We start from the raw sequence: 17,088 nt of genomic DNA on the forward strand, positions 1-17,088 counted from the left end.
TTCGAATGGGCCAGGTAGCAGAAAGAAGTCTGTGTCATCTATCTCAGATTTCCATGTAAGCTAGGTGGAAGGGAAAACTATGGGTTGCAATGAATCCAGAGCTGAAATCCTTTGACATACTGACAGCTCCCTTAATATATGCAGGTTTCAAGAGGCTGGGAGCTGCAGGCTTCCATAGCTCTCCTGTACCACCATCTGTCACTTGAAAGGAAGAGAATGATCTTTAATGCTGGCTCTCCCTTATTCATTCTCTGGTGGGTGGCCGTGTTGGTCTGAAGCAGCAGAACAAAGTGTGTGTCCAGTGGCACCTTTAAGACCAACAAATAATAAATAAAACTTTGTTGGTCTTAAAGGTACCACCGGGCTCAAACTTTGTTATTCATTCTCTGTTACCCTAACTTCAGTAGTTTCAATTGATTACAGAATAAATGTACCTTTTATAGTTGTGTAGAAGGAAGATTTTTACACGTTAAAATTTTTCCTCTCATACTACTGCCATAGCAAGGGAATCTGCCCATGCTTTTTATCTCACATTCATTCAACAAGAAGCACCAAAGCTCTGTATAGCAATATATCTAATTCTCAACATGGCCTCATATGTGGATATTTAAATTTGGAGATCAAAATTGTGAACAGACAGGAAAGATCTTTTTACAAACCTGAGAAAAGACCCAGGTTTGCAAATGGGGTGGGGGTGGGGAGTGAAATCATATAACAAAGACAAATATGTGCACACATTTTGGAGAGTTAACCTCCCATAATAGAAGCAGTGCCTGCAGCTTTAAGAAATGAATGTCCTCTGGGGCTGTTGCTAGACAATCAAAACAGTATTGATGCAATTAAAGTCTTGGTTTCTGTCAGTTAACGGCAGGAGGGCAGGACCATTCCAAGGCTATTTTGGCTTCTGAGGGAAGACTCATTGGGCCAAGGCCCAGAAGCAACCCTTCCACTCAACCCATCACTCACTGCATCAGGACTGGCTGCTTGCTAATGTTCAACAGGAGCCATTCCAAAAATCCAGTTTGGTAAGAGTTTCAAACTAGGATCTGGGACACTCAGGTTTAAATTGCCACTCTGCCGCAGGAGGATACTGGGTAACCTTGGGCTGTTATATACTTGCAGCTTAATCCACTCCCATGATTGTTGTGAGAACAAAATGGAGGAGGGGATTATGATATAAATTGCTTTGGGTCCCCATTGTGGAGAAAGGTTCAGTGTAAATGAAGCAAACAAATAATAAATACAACAAAAGATGAGGGACAGATAAAACATAGGTGGGTTTGTGGGTGGGAAAGAGAGAAGGAAGAAAGGAAAAATGAGGATATGGTTGATCCAGGAGTAGGGAAAGAGAAAGTAGTTGGGTTCAAGGATGCAGCAGAAAATGAGGTACCCTCTGCAAGTCCTTGTAGGTTTCCCACTGTACAACTGGACTCAGCCCAGATGGGTGACCAGTACCACACAACACAGTGTTCCCAGAGACAGATTACCAGCTGGAGGGAAAGCTGCAGACAGCAGGGCAGATAAAGGTACGTTAGCAGGTGGGAAGAAGAGAAGGAAGCAGAGAAAGGGTAGAGACTGTATGGGCTTTCAGGGAAGGAACAGAGGAAACAGTGGGGGGTAACATAAGAACCTAAGAAGAACCCTGCTGGATTAATCCAATAGTCCATCTAGTCCAGCATCCTGTCTCACACAGTGGCCAACCAGTTCCACTGGATGACCAAGAACAGGGTACAGAGGCCTTCCCCTCATGTTGCCTTCTGGCTCTGGGGTGAGGATTTGTGCCTCAAAATATGGAGGTTCCCCTCAGACACCATGGCTGGTAGTAACCATTGATAAACTTGTCCTCCATGAATCTATCTAATCCCCTTTTAAAGCTGTTTATTCCAATGGCCATCACTACATCTTCTGGCAGCAAATTTCACATTTTAATCAATAAAATGATTATTGCTGTGTAAAGCAATATTTCCTTTTGTCTGTCTCCCTGTACATCCTTGTGGGTCCCTCGGTTGTTCTATTTAATTCAGCAGCTTCACTTTCTCTCCCTTCCTGTATTCATTTTGATCTCAGTACTGTGCCTACTCAATACTGCACACAAATTCTGAAAAACATCTCTAATATAATTTGCACCTCAGTTGCAGGGGTGGTTCAAGGAGTTTTGCAGTCCAACTGCCCTCCTTCTGAGTTGCCCCCATTGGGTCAGATGAGTTCCTCTGTAGCCTCCCTTGAAGAGGAGCAGCACAAATGTCAGTGACATGTTCTTTCTCCTGTGCCATCTTCGCACTTGCTTGGGCAACCTGGTTCATTCAAATTGTTTCCCTCCATAGAATGCAGAATGTCCTGCAGTAGCAGGGACTACGGCGATGTGACAAGGTTTCCTGATCCCAGTGTAAGGCTGAGTAGTCTAATTAGATTAGCCAAGGGATAGCTTGCTTACACCAAGATTCAATTATTGTTGTTATAGCACTTCTATCCCGAGATAGCACGTCTATCCCTACGGTATCCTCCTGAGATGAACACTCCTTTATTAATAAGCAGGGAGTTTATTTACTTACATTATACACACTTTTCTCCCCAATGGGGTGATTAAAAAAATTGTACTGTGTACAATTCTGGCCACCACATCTCAAAAAAGATATTATAGCATTGGAAAAAGTGCAGAAAAGGGCAACTAGAATGATTAAAGGGTTGCAACACTTTCCCCATGAAGAAAGGTTAAAACGCTTGGGGCTCTTTAGCTTGGAGAAACGTCGACTGCGGGGTGACATGATAGAGGTTTAAAAGATTATGCATGGGATAGAAAAGGTAGAGAAAGAAGTACTTTTCTCCTTTTCTCACAATACGAGAAATCGTGGGCATTCAATAAAATTGCTGAACGGGTTAGAACGGATAAAAGGAAGTACTTCTTCACCCAAAGAGTGTTCTAGCCCCACTGGTGGTCCTCTTGATGGCGCTTGGGTTTTTTGGCCACTGTGTGACTCAGAGTGTTGGACTGGATGGGCCATTGGCCTGATCCAACATGGCTTCTCTTATGTTCTTACAACATTCTCCCATTTGCCATTTTATCCTCCAAACAACCATGTAAGGTAGGTTAAGCTAGAGTATATGATTGGCCAAAGGGCACCCAGCAAGCTTTGATGGCAGAGTGGAGATTTGAAGCTGGCTCTCCCAGATTCTGTTCCAGCATTCTAACCGCTACACAATACCAGCTCTCCAGTTCATAACTGTGTCAGCCATTACTCTCATTTTTTAACTTCATTCATTCACAGCTTTAAAACTCCAGTGTATTTCTCTGTGGAACAGAATTCACCCATTTGACAGGACTCCTGCATCTGTAGCATCTGCATGATGGGTAGAAATTCAGCAGATCCATCTGTTGCTTACAAGGGGATGAAGTCATGAGGAAACTTCAGCTGCTGCACAGCTGAATCTCATGCAGCCTCATTTGGGGGCTGCGACTGTCCCAGAGCAATGGATCATATAAGATGTTATGAAAATTAATTACAGTGCTACCTCTTGCATATCCTTAAAAGACAGTCTATATCCTTAAGGGTTTCAAGCACTTTCAATGTTCAGAGTTCATATAATCCTCATAATCCTGTAAGGTAGGCTGGGTTTACTCCACTATCACAAGCAGAGACAAGATTGAACCAGCATTTTCTTAGAGGACAGCTCTTAGCCACTATGGAACACCAGCTCCCTGCTTAATGGTCTCCTTTTAACAACAAATATCTTTCAGATGAATAATCATTCAACTTGGGGCTCAGTGTACTGCAGAGGAGCAAACTATTCTGCATGACTTACTAATGATTTTATCTGCAGAGAGGCTGCACAATTAGTAGAAAGATGTATAATTAGCAGTAGCACTGGCAGCATAAAGCTGCATTGTTCCTGCCTAATACTCACTTAATCAAACAAAGCATGTGACCTTTTATAAAGATGAGCAAAACCAACCTTTTATTTTCAAGGAAAGTTCCACTTCACCTAAACCGAAAGAGGAAATAATAAGCAGATGAATAGCAGCATAATAATATATTACCAACGCTTTTCTTCCATGCACAATTATTTTCATGTTTAAATGCACTCAAGCATTATGAGTTCAACAATACAAAGAATGGAAAGGAGCTTTACTCTGAGGCTATAAGTCTTACACACTTTTATTTCTATGTGTAGATCTGTGTATTTGTAGCCATTTTGCTCTCATACTGAATGAGAAGCCTGAAGTGGATTCGTATATTATACTCAAGAAACGAAGAATACCACAGATGCTGAAACTCTACTGCACAGGCTTTGACAATTTCTTGTTCCAATTGCAGTCCTTAGTTTATTTATTTACTTTATTTACACCCTGCCTTTCTCCCCAAAACAACTTATATCATTCCCATCTCCTCTATTTTATCCTTATGAAAACCCTGTGAGGTAGGTTAGGCTGAGTGTTTGTGACTGGCCCTATGTCAGTCAGTAAGCTTCAAATATATCCTGGTGGGTAGCCATCTGAAGCATGGGTGGCCAAACATGCTTAACGTAAGAGCCACATAGAATAAGAATCAGATGTTTGGGAGCTGCAAGATATGAACAAATATTACACTCACATTTTTATTAAAACTTTTAATACTTTCTTTGTGAAGAAAGATAAAATACTTCCTATGTACTTAACACAACCAGGCTTGGAAACTCTTTAAATAACAGTCCTCATAAGACCTGCATAGAGAAAGGTCAGGGAATTATTTTTTGGCACTAGCAAGAGAAGGAAACACACATGTACCATATAAATCACTGACCACCGTTTCCATCATTATGCATCTCTCTTTGCCTTGACACCAAAGTTAGTAAATATAACTCCTACAAGAGTTATGAAACAAAGGGGGAACCCTTTGCCATCCGCTTTAATTCTGTCCCACCTTCCAGTGGCTCCTTCAGCTCTTGCACTCTCTTTCCCTGCTCTAGGTCTCTGGGCCACCTCTGTCATGGAGGAGAAGAGCTTGTAAGCCTGCCTATTTCTCCCTCCTTCCCTGCTTCACATATGGTGCAAATAGTTGCCTACCTATGGGTCAGAGCTCAGAGGCTGATTGAGGTCCTGATTCTAAGTATGCTTACTTGAAAGTAAGCCTGCGTTAAGTTCCTCCTCTGCCTCTGAGAACTGCACAATATGAATGAAAGAGCCGCATGCGGCTCCCAAGCCACAGTTTGCCCTCGCCTGATCTGAAGCAATAGAACAAAGTTAAGAGTCCAGTGGCATCTTTAAGACAAACAAAGTTTTATTCAAGGTATGAGCATTTGTGTGCACAAAGAAATGTGCATGCACATGAAAGCTCATACCTTGAATAAAACTTTGTTGATCTTAGGAAGAATAAGATATTGGATTTATACCCTGCCCTTCACTCTGAAAAAGAGCCCCGTGGCACAGCTGCAGTACTGCAGTCTGACCTCTGCTCACGACTTGAGTTCGACCCCGTCAGAAACTGGGTTCAGGTAGTGGCTCAAGGTTGACTCAGCCTGCCATCCTTCCAAGGTCGGTAAAATGAGTACCCAGCTTACGGGGGGTAAAGTGTAGAATGGCTGGGGAAGGCAATGGCAAACCACCCCATTAAAAAGTCTGCCTTGCAATGTCACCCAGAGTCAAAAACGACTAGCGCTTGCACAGTGGACTACCTTTACTTTTTATTTTTCACTCTGAATCTCAGAGTCCCAGAGCAGCTTACAATCTCCTTTACCTTCCTCCCCCACAACAGACACCCTGTGAGGTAGGTGGGGCTGAGCAGGTCTTTTTTTGTAGCAGGAACTAATTTGCATATTAGGCCATACACCCCCTGATGCAGCCAATCCTCCAAGAGCTTACAATAGCTCTTGGAGGATTGGCTACATCAGGAGTGTGTGGCCTAATATGCAAAGGAGCTCCTGCTACAAAAAAAGCCCTGGGGCTGAGAGAGCTCTTACAGAAGCTGCCCTTTCAAAGACAGCTCTGCAAGAGCTATGGCTGATCGAAGGCCATTCCAGCAGCTGCAAGTGGAAAAGTGGGGAATCAAGCCCAGTTCTTCCAGATAGGAGTCAGTGCACTTAACCACTTCACCAAACTGACTCTTTAAAGGTGGCACCAGGGACTCTGACTTTATTCTTCCACATCAGAGTTGTGATTTGAATCCACGTTTCCGAGATTCTAGTCCAACACTCTAACTGCTGCATTATACTGGCTCTCCTTGTGCTGTCAGGTGACAATTTCTACATGTTTCCTGATTTGCAAGGGTAACTTATCAGGTACTATGGAAGGATGGAATCCAATGAGGAATTTACCCACAGAATCTTTGAATCTTTAAGGGAATAACTATAGTTATTGCTTCATGACTTGAATATGTGAAATTGCAATGTAAACTATCTAGCACCTGTTTGTATAAGAAAAGTTGAAAGCTGAACCATCTATAGACAAGGTAAGCATCTCTACATTCAGGGGACTTCCCAAACACAACCCCAACCTTGTAAGATAACCATTAAATAAAGGAGCAAATTGCTAAAAACAAAACAAAAACAGACTAATAAAGACTAAGTTTGGCCCAGAAGGAATGGAATGTTAAGAGGATCTAAGTATCAATTAAAAGGTAGAAAGCAAGGGAATGAAAAATCAGCCTACTCTATGGGGACTCATAGTTTCCAAGGATTCACTGGGTGGGGTCACACTGGGAATTTGATGTGGCAGTATTCTAGCTTTGAAAAAGTCAGTACTCTTTGATGTGTGCTGCAGCAATCATACAGCCCCCATCCTGCTGCTAGGAGAGGCACGGGCTGCACATGTGCAAGAGAAGCATTCAGACTGCTCCTGCTTATGCAAGCTGCATGCATCACACCCCCTGGCCATTCAGACAGCCAGGAAATGCACCCTGCATGTGCTTTATAGATTTGCTATTGGGAAATTCCTGGTAGCTACTTAATCTAGTCCCAGCCCATCCTAAAACAAGGTAAGGACAGGTGGGACTTGAGGGCAGATTAAATCCAGAGGTGAGGTACAGCTAGGTCAGGTCAAATCTCTCATGTGATCACATCCATTGAAGGCTGATTGAGAGAATTTTGGGGTGGAGTAGGGATTTCCAGATCCCCCACAGAAATTCATACAACTTTCCGTACTTAGTATTTCCAGTTTTCAAATAACTGAATGTGAACTGCATTTTATCACTTTTCAACTACAACAGCAGCAATAAGTGATCTGACACTGACTGTAAGTCATACCAAAGAGTAGAACCCAGTGTTAAAAAGACATACTGGTTAGTATTCAAAAGCAATACTAATCTGAAAGCTCCCTGCAGTGGTAGAAATTAGGTGATACTTCAAACTGACAAACATATTTAGAAGGAACCACTTTTTGGTTCCAGCTGGGTTTTAATTGTATTTGTTAAGAATGAGTGCTCTCTGAAGCTGCAAAGCAACAATGAATATGGAATGAAGACGTTATTGTTGTGTTCTTCATACCAAAGAGCAAATAAACAACATATAGAATAACAAGCTATTCCCAGAATTACTTCTGATATCCAGACTACAGAGATCTGTTCCTACGGAGAAAATGGCTGCTTTGGAGGGTAAACTCTATGGCATTATATTATGGTGAGGTGCCTCCCCTCTACAAACCCGGCCTGAACCCATTGCGGGGGGCTGCGACTCTGGACGGAGCCCAGAATTGCTGGGGAGGTAGGATCGGTGAGCTGACGAATTTAACAACTTAACAACGGGGAGCGTGGGTGCAGAAGAATGAAGACTTGGGCTCTCAGGGAGAAGAGAAAGGAGCTGGTGGAGAACCAGTGAGGAGAAGCAAAGTCCGAGACGAAGCATGACAAGAGCCAGGGGGGTGGGGCGCCCCGACCCTGGAATGGGACAGGGGCTGGCCCAACCCAGCGGCTAGGGTGAGGCAGACGGAGCTATACCATCAAAAGGAATTGTTTACTCTGGAATCTTGCGCTGGCACTTTTTAATAAGGACTATCATTGTTGCTTTTGCATTGCATACTAGCACTTTGATGGAACTGCTATCTTTGCACTCTGCCACCTCTGTGCTACCTCTGCACTACCTCAGCATAGCGCACCTTGCACCAGTACATTAAAGATACTAAAGACGCTCTGACTGCTGACTGCTAAAGACTTTCTATCACTTTAAGAACTCTAAGAACACTGGCACCTTAAAATCTGTCCTCCAGCTAACAATACAACTGATTGTTAAGACCTCCAGCTAACAAATCAACTGATCGTTAAGACCCCCCAGCACGTTAAGAACTTTAAGAACATTAACACTCTAAAGCCTGTTCCCCAGCTAATAAATTATCTGCTGTGGTAGATTCCAGTGTCTTAAAACAATGACCCTACCCATTTATTACTACTATCCTTGAGGGGGGGAGGTTTCATTGGAAAATTGCTTGTAAATTGATTGTATTTTGGACCTAATTGAATATTTATCTACTAAATTGAGTTGAGACATAGTAGAATATTTATCTACTAAATTGAGTTCAGACATAAATTTTGCCAATTAATTAGATGGTGGGGAGAGAGAGGGTTCTTTTGTTTTTTAGTTGGCTTGGATAAATTATTAGTAGTAAGAATGAGTTTTTAGCTAGGTCTTTAAGAATATTAGTGGGTAGAGTATGAGTGAGTGGGTGGGAGGAGCAGAATACTTGACTGTGTGATCTGAGACTGGTGACCTGAGACTCTGTATAGATCTTTGGTAAGCGATATTGGGTCAAGGGATTCCAGTGCTCCTGGGGAGGGGAAAGTACAGTGGTGGGAGCAGGCAAAATTGGAACGGAAGGAGACTGAGACACAAGAGGGCTCGCTCCCCTTCCAGCCTGTATCCCATCCCAAGGATAGCAGGTAGATGGGCCAAGTGGAAACACTTGCCCCCGTCCCTGGTATTGTGCAATGCCAGGTCCATAAATAATAAAACCTCAGTCCTGCAGGATTTCTTTATCAGGCAGGACATGGACCTGGCTTGCGTGACGGAGACCTGGGTGCGGGATGGGGAGACAGTGGCTCTCTCCCAAGTAGCCCCGCCTGGGTTCTCCATTCTTCACCAGGCATGGACTAGCGGGCAGGGGGGGGGAGGGGTGGATTTTTTCATACGGGAGGATTGCACCTTCAGGGCGCTTCTGCTGCCAAAGATCGTAGGCATGGAGTGTGCTGGCCTGGTGTTGGACGTAGAGGAGAGTTTGGCAATCTGGCTGGTGTACTGTCCGCCTAACACACTGGCCAGTGCCCTACTGTCCCTGATGGAGGCTGTAGCAGGCTGGGCATTGGAGTATCCTTGGCTTATAGTCCTGGGTGACTTCAATGTCCATGCAGAGGGCGCAGCTTCCACTCGGGCGACGGACCTAGTGCTTTCCATGGCAGCACTGGGATTCTCCCAACATATAACAGTCCCCACGGATCAGGCTGGGCACACATTAGACCTGATCTTTGCGGCGGGAGTTGTAGTGGATCAGATTTCTGCTGAGGTGGTGCCATGGTCTGACCACCATGCCCTGAGGGCTCGTGTGGATATTCCACCTCTACCCCGTTTAGGCAGTGAGCAAGTTTTAGCTCGCTCACAAAGCCAGATGAACACTCTGCGGCTTCAAATGACTATGCGGGATCCCTGGCCCTGTGGCGACTCGCTGGATGAACTGGTGGAGAACTGGAACAACCAACTCTCCACGGCCATCGACGAGATCACCCCCCAACGTCCTCTTCATCCTCGTTCACGATCCGCTCCATGGTATACCCTGGAGCTGCGATCAATGAAACGGTGATTAAGACGACTAGAGAGACAATGGCGACATACTCGTGACGAAGCTACGAGAACATCTTATAGGTCATTTATGCGAACCTATGAGATGACAGTCCAGGCCACAAAGAAGGCTTACTTTGCATTCCGGATTGCATCTGCAACCTCGCACCCAGCACAATTGTTTAGTATAATTTGGTCATTAACAATTTTACCGCATGGTAAACAAAACATTAGAGAATTTGAAATAGGCTGTGAGGCTTTTGTGAGTTTTTTCGCAGATAAGGTCTCTTTGCTCCAACACGACTTTCCCACCATAATTGATACAGTGAAAGAACTTGGGGCACCGAGCGCGTCTTCTGGTCTAGTTCTAGATTCCTTCAGTCTACTCAGCCTGGAGGAAGTCAAGAGGATCCTTTTAGCTGTACACCCTTGTGACTTGTAGGTTGGATCCATGCCCGTCCTGGCTTATAAAAGCTAGCCAGGTGTTGCTACGTGAACCACTACAAGGTATTATCAACAGATCCCTGGTAGAAGGGATCTTCCCCACACCTCTTAAAGAGGCTGTGGTCCGTCCCCTCTTGAAAACACCATCTGCAGACCCGGCCATATTGGCAAACTATCGGCCGGTATCTACCCTTCCCTTTTTGGGTAAGGTTATAGAGCAGGCGGTGGCAATTCAGCTACAGGGATTCCTGGAGGAAACTTCCGCACTGGATCCATTTCAGTCTGGCTTTTGACCAGGTCACGGGATGGAGACGGTTGTGGTCGCTCTCATGGATGACCTCATGCGACATCTGGATCGGGGCGGCTCAGCAGTGCTGTTATTATTAGCCCTGTCAACCGCTTTTGATACGGTTGATCATCAGCTACTCGCCAACGTGGGGATTCAGGGGTCCGCCTTACAGTGGTTGACTTCCTTTCCCCAAGATCGGGGACAAAGGGTGGTGATAGGGGAGGAATCATCCCAGAGGCACTCACTCATATGTTGTGTGCCACAGGGTGCAGTTCTGTCCCCAATGTTATTTAACATCTATACGCGCCCCCTTGCCCAGATTGTCAGGAGGTATGGACTGGGTTGTCACCAATATGCAGACGACACTCAGCTCTATCTATTGATGGGTGGCCAGTCCGACTGTACCCCGGAAAATCTAGACCTGGCTCTTTAAGCCGTAGCATCTTGGCTCAGGCTGAGTTGGCTGAAGCTGAATCCGATGAAGACAGAGTTTCTCTATCTGAGCCGGGGTGGTCCAAGGAGAGGTGTCCATCTGCCAGCTCTTGACAGGGTGCCATTGATACCAGCCCCTAAGGTCAAGAGCTTGGGCGTGCTCCTGGAGTCCTCCCTCACAATTGTAATGATGTTTTATTGATTTTAATTGTGTAAATGAATGTTGTGAGCCGCCCTGAGTCTGCTTGCGGAGAGGGAGGGATAGAAATTAAATGTAATAAAATAATAAATAAATAAATACATGAAGACTGTAATGATGAAAAGGAACAAAACTGCAACTCTTTTGTGTAGTGTTAGAACATAGCAATGGGGGAGTGAAGCTTTGAAAACATCAGAGCATGCCTCCAGTCAGGAATACCTTTTTCACTTTCTTCTTCATCTTCAAATATGAGGTCCAATAACAATGAAAGATAGCCATAAACCCAGTCAGTGGTCTCTTCCACAGTGCCATGGATGATTCTCAATGGGTCAGTAGTAAGTTTATTCACAGAACGTCCTATGGGCAGAATAAAAAGACAGACAAGGTTGGAAAATAAAAATTGTTCTATTTTAGCTGATATAAAATATTTGTCTTAATCAGAGAAACTAGGAAGAAAAAGACAAGCTTCAGTGGGAGATTATAACACTAGATTACATTCCTAAAGGCAGTGAGGAGCACCAAGTAGAGAAGGAAACAGGAATAAACATACTGACAACAAATTGGAACAAAACTAGGCTGCAGCTTTATTGAACATATGAACATATGAAGCTGTCTTCTACTGAATCAGACCCTTGGTCCATCAAAGTTAGTATTGTCTACTCAGACTGGCAGCAGCTCTCCAGGGTCTCAAGTTGAGGTTTTTCATGCCTATTTGCCTGAACCTTTTTTAGTTGGAGATGCTGGGTATTGAACCTGGGACCTTCTGCTTCCCAAGCAGATGCTCTACCACTGAGCCACGGTCCATCCCCTATTGATAGCATATATAGTATTTGGCGTTGCATCCAAACACTGAGTGACCTGATTGTCGGTCGATGAAAACCCAACCAGGCCACATGCTGGGGAAACCAGGAGTGATTAAGCTGGTGGTCCAACAAAAGCACAAGGCCCCAACAAAAGCACTCCCCTTGCCACCTGGGAGTGGAGCCAGGCAACTGCCCTCAAGCTGGCCTGCCACTAAATGGATTGACCCCCAAGACCCTATAAGAGAGTGCTCATAAGGACAGATGCAAAAGACAATGGCAGCACAATATACAAAATACAAATGTACCAAAAAATATTGTGCAAATCACACTATTAAATACCTTGTACAAATTATATTATATTATGTAGAAACATACAAAAATTGCCATATAGTCAAAACATTTTAGCTACACAAAAGTCTCAAATGTATTATTGATTAAGACGGAAGGGTTCACCGTCTAAACACTATTGAACCCTTTGGTCTTAATCAACATAATGATCTTTCTTGTTTTATATAGTTTGTTTAAGTTGATTCTGGGGTATGTAGTTATAATTTGGTAATGTCTCTTTTAAGTGGTTGATTAATAACAGCTGTGACTGTCTCTTTAAAAAATGCTGCATTTGCAGCAAGGTTAAGCCGTCAATTGAGAAATTAAAATGGGCGTATGAGAGAAACTTGGCTGGGAATTTCAGGTTGTTTTATCAACTGTATTTGTATGGTTTTTGATAATATTGTTCTTTGTAGAGGCTGCTTTTACTGGTCACGTCTGTTTTTTTCAGTTGGCTTATGAGGAAGCTGCAGGAGCAGCGGAACGCAATTAAAAAACGGTGTTTGCGTGAAGGCAAGCATTTTTCCTTTGGAAGCCGACAAGCAACGGAGGGACTCCTTTGGAACTTTGTTTTTGAGTCATAGTACTCCCTTTGTGAAAATAAGAGACTTTGTGGGGTCCTCCCTGAAATAATACATTTGAGACTTTTGTGTTGCTAAAATGTTTTGAATATATGGCAATTTTTGTATGTTTCTACATAATATAATATAATTTGTACAAGGTATTTAATAGTGTGATTTGCACAATATTTTGGTACATTTGCATAAGGATAGATGGGCACACATGTGTCACCTCCCCGAAAATGGATCCACCCCAATGACTGAAACTGTCATAAATGTGAAAGAAAACAATAAAATGAAAGTACACATAACAGCACTAAAACAAAGAGGGAAGGATGGTGTGTCTGAAGATTGAAGCAGACCTGTCAAACAACTGCTGGGGCTTTAAATAGTGAAGATCAGGGGTTGGGCAACTGTTGCCATGCCCCTTGGCCAGCTCCAACTGGTAGGATGAGATGACAAGGCAGCCAAGGATAGAAAAGCTTCTAGGAAACCACCCAACCCCTGGAGGCTCACAAGATTACTGTGGGTCAGCTGGAGCCATGCTGCAGCTCTCAGACAGCCCTTAATTCAGCCAGAACTCCTTCATTCTGCAGTTACAAAGCAGCCACCAGTAAGTCAGTGACCATCAATTGCTGAACTTGGGCTGATTTACAAATCCAGAAAAATGGACCCCTAGGTCTAAATAGAGACAGGGGATTCTCAGCTCAGTACATTTTCTGGCCCTAAGCATTTCTCCTGTGTTCTAATCATGTTGATTACATTTTGCATTGTAACTTTGCATCCTGACTTCCTTCTTCGCAATACTCCTTCCACCTTCTGACTGGGCTATAAGGGCTCAGGGATCTCCATCCCTACTTGTATCTGACAAAAAGGAGTGTTAACTCTTGAAAGTTTGTACCATGGATGTTAGGGATGGGCACGAAGTGCATTTTTGCTGTTCAGTTTTCATGGCTGAACCATGAACTGAACCACAAACCTATATTAATCAGGTTGGCTTACAAACTGCCCCAGTTTGTATGTGTTCATGACCCCTATTTTCCGCTCCCCACTGCTTTTGGAAGGAGCAGAAAGCAAGGGTTTAAATAGCTCCATTTAAACCAGACAGATGAGCACTGCTTTAAAATCAATTTAAACATCTGAGCTGTGTGGAGCAAACAGCTAGCCTCTGGGGCTGGCTGCCCAAGAAAGCCTCTTTAAACAGCTGGGCCATGGGAGCAGTTTGCTGCACATGGCTCAGCTGTTTAAAGGGGCTGCCTCTAAAAAGCCCCTTTAAACAACTGATCTGCATGGGCACTTTGCTCCATGCAGATCAGCCATTTAGTTCATCAGTTGATTTGTGCCCATTCCTAGATTGGATTGGTCTTTAAGGTGCTACTGGAGTTGGATCTTCCACATTGCTCCTGATTATTGTTCTATTGCTGGCTGTTGTTTGGTTGATAAATTGCTATATACCATTAAAGGTTACTTTGACTTTGAATCTTCTACAGCAGACCAACATGACTGCCCATCTGAAATTAGGAGGAATTTGTTTTCTAGTTGCTGAAGAGATCTTACATGTTATTTTTCCAACAATGGACACATCCAGGAAAATGTGAGAACAACCAAAGTCACTAAAGCTTTGCCTTTCTATATGTGTGTTGGTTACATGACCACTTATACAGCTGCTTCAGTAGATGTAAACCTAGAAAAACTGAGTTAAGATCTGAAGTCAATTATTCTAAACCAAGTACTTTATCTGTATTTAAAATTTCTCCCTGCACAGTTCAGCTTCAAATGTATATTCTTTGTTAGCCTTCCAAGAAAGAATTCTCTCATTCATCTTTGCAGGCTATTATTTTTCAATTCATACCAGTGTTACTTTTATTAAAATATGGCCAATCATTGGCACATAACTTCTTTTTTGCCTTCTTTCTTATCCAAGATATCAAAAGCCTGGCTTTCACTGCTTGCCTATATTTATTGCATGGACCCAAGAAAACTGGCTTATTCTTATCGTTCAGGTGTTTGAATGGGGAAAAAAACGGAGTAAAAATGTTTAAATGTACTCAAGGTCAGTTGTGATCTACCCTTCAAATTGGGGGCCTTCAGAAAGGGAAAATAAAAAACAAAAATGGCATTCATAAGTCTTATTGTGCTACACTTCATCTTCCACCATCATAAGCAGTATTGTCAATATGTACACACACACATACCGAAGTAGTGTATGCTGTGGCTTGCACTCTGGTAGCTGACGATGAAAAAGAGGACAAAGTGTATCAAACTAAGTGTAGCAAACTAAGTGTAGCAAACTAAGTACAGTTTTTTCACACACAAAAAATCCTTTTTATATATAGTTTTTCCCAAAATTGCTTTTCCTTCTATAGCTATTAACAGCATCAGAGCTCTGCCCTCTATTTGCTTCAATTAAGATATCCACCATAGTAATATTAAGTAGATGTTATAATTCTATACCTTCATTTATTCATATTTTAACACACAATATATAAGTATCCTCAAACCCTAATAATAATGTTTCAATATGAATTCTAAATTTAGTGATCATTTGGCAAGTGCAATTAATAAAACAACAACAAAAAAAGAACAGCAGTATTTTCACCCTGCCCTTTGATCCACCGAGTCTGCCAAAGAAGCTTGCATAACAGAAAGGAAGAACTCAAAATATTAAAGACCACTGAAGCATAAACATAAATGTTTTACAAGGGCAAAACAGTGATTTTATTTGTATATCAGGGCCTTTTTTGAGCAGTAACCAGGGCTTGTTTTGTAAAAAGAGCCCAGCAGGAACTCATTAGTATGCGAGGCTACACTTCTGACACCACATCATTTGCATACTAGGCCACACCTCTGTCATCATCATTTGCATAACAGGCCACACCTCTGACATCACCATCGTTTGCATAATAGGCCACACCTCTGACATCGCCATCATTTGCATAATAGGCCACTCCTCTGACATCGCCAAAAGTATGGTCATCTAGCCACATCCACCTCTAAGATGAGTTAGTGTGAGCTAGTTCATAGTTTTTTAGCTTCTGGCCCACACATTTTTGTCTGAACTTGGAAAAATGGCCCCAGGGCACACTACTTTATGCAATAGCTCACAACTTTAATGCCAGTAGCTAACAAAATTGAATTCTAGCTCACAGGACTACACAGCTTAGATGGAGTACTGCTTGGGAGCAGTGTTCCCTCTAAGCTGATTTAGCGTGAGCTAGCTCACAGATTTTTAGCCTCCAGCTCACACATTTTTGTCTTAGCTCAGGAAGGATTTTTTATTTATTTATTTATTTATTTTGGTTCATTTATATTCTGCCCTATCCCCAGTGGGCTCAGGGCGGATCACATACGGATGACCCCAGAGCACACTAATTTATGCAGTAGCTTACAACTTCAATGCCAGTAGCTCACAAAGTAGAATTTTTGCTCACAAGATTCTGCAGCTTAGAGGGAACATTACTTGGGAGGTTCTCTCATCTAAATACTAACCAGGGCCAACATACAGGAGCACATGAAGTTGTCTTATACTGGTCCATCAAGGTCAGTATTGTCTACTCAGACTGGCAGCAGCTCTCCAGGGTCTCTGGTAGAGGTCTTTCATATCACCTCCATCCTAATCCTTTTAACTGGCTATTAAACCTAGGACTTTCTGCATACCAAAAGGATGCTCTACCACTTAGCCACAACCCTTTGTAGTTTATGAGATCAGGATAGTCTGGGCTATTAACATCATGGCTTTATAGGCATAAGGGCTAGAAAACTGACTTTTGAATGAAAGTGGAAGATTCTTAGGAAACAGAATTCTTCAGTATCTCCATATTCCTCTAGAACTGTGCCATATAAATATACACATCTACACAGTCCTTCCAAAAGTTAACAACTTATTCCAGGAGATTTCAGTGCAATCCACTGAAATAATTTCTCCATATTCTCATTGTGTCTATAATTCACATTTTAGGATAGTTTCAGAGGGTTAGCTGTATTGGCCTGCAGGAGTTAGACTCAAGTCCATTGGCATCTTAGAAACCAACAATATTTTTGAGGTATAAACCTCCCAGCATTGATTCTTAAAGCTTACACCCCAAAAATCTTGGTGGTCTCTAAGATGCTGGACAAAATCTAACCTTCCTAGAAATAATCACAACTGAGTAGAGTTCAACAAAATTCTGAATAGATCTGTTTAGGATTGCACTGTTCCTTACTTGCAAGTGGATGCTGACACCCTGGCAATTCAGTTGTGGCCACATTTCTTTATGACATATGCATATGTGCTGTATCATAAGGAAATGCAGCATCTCGGCT

At 42.9% G+C, this 17,088-nt stretch overlaps 1 protein-coding gene across 1 annotated transcript in view; it reads right to left on the bottom strand.

Moving 5' to 3' along the window:
• The window catches only part of TRDN (triadin), a 143,295-nt gene that overhangs the window by 74,436 nt on the left and 51,771 nt on the right, over positions 1-17,088 (bottom strand). The window contains exons 3-4 of the mRNA XM_060237137.1: positions 11,316-11,453; positions 3,952-3,981 (exon numbers count right to left, since the gene is read on the bottom strand). Of these exons, the coding sequence (XP_060093120.1) occupies positions 3,952-3,981; positions 11,316-11,453 (168 nt within the window). The remainder of the gene's footprint in view (positions 1-3,951; positions 3,982-11,315; positions 11,454-17,088) is intronic.

This window comes from Heteronotia binoei, chromosome 1 (assembly GCF_032191835.1).
Source record: "Heteronotia binoei isolate CCM8104 ecotype False Entrance Well chromosome 1, APGP_CSIRO_Hbin_v1, whole genome shotgun sequence".
NCBI lineage: Eukaryota > Metazoa > Chordata > Lepidosauria > Squamata > Gekkonidae > Heteronotia > Heteronotia binoei.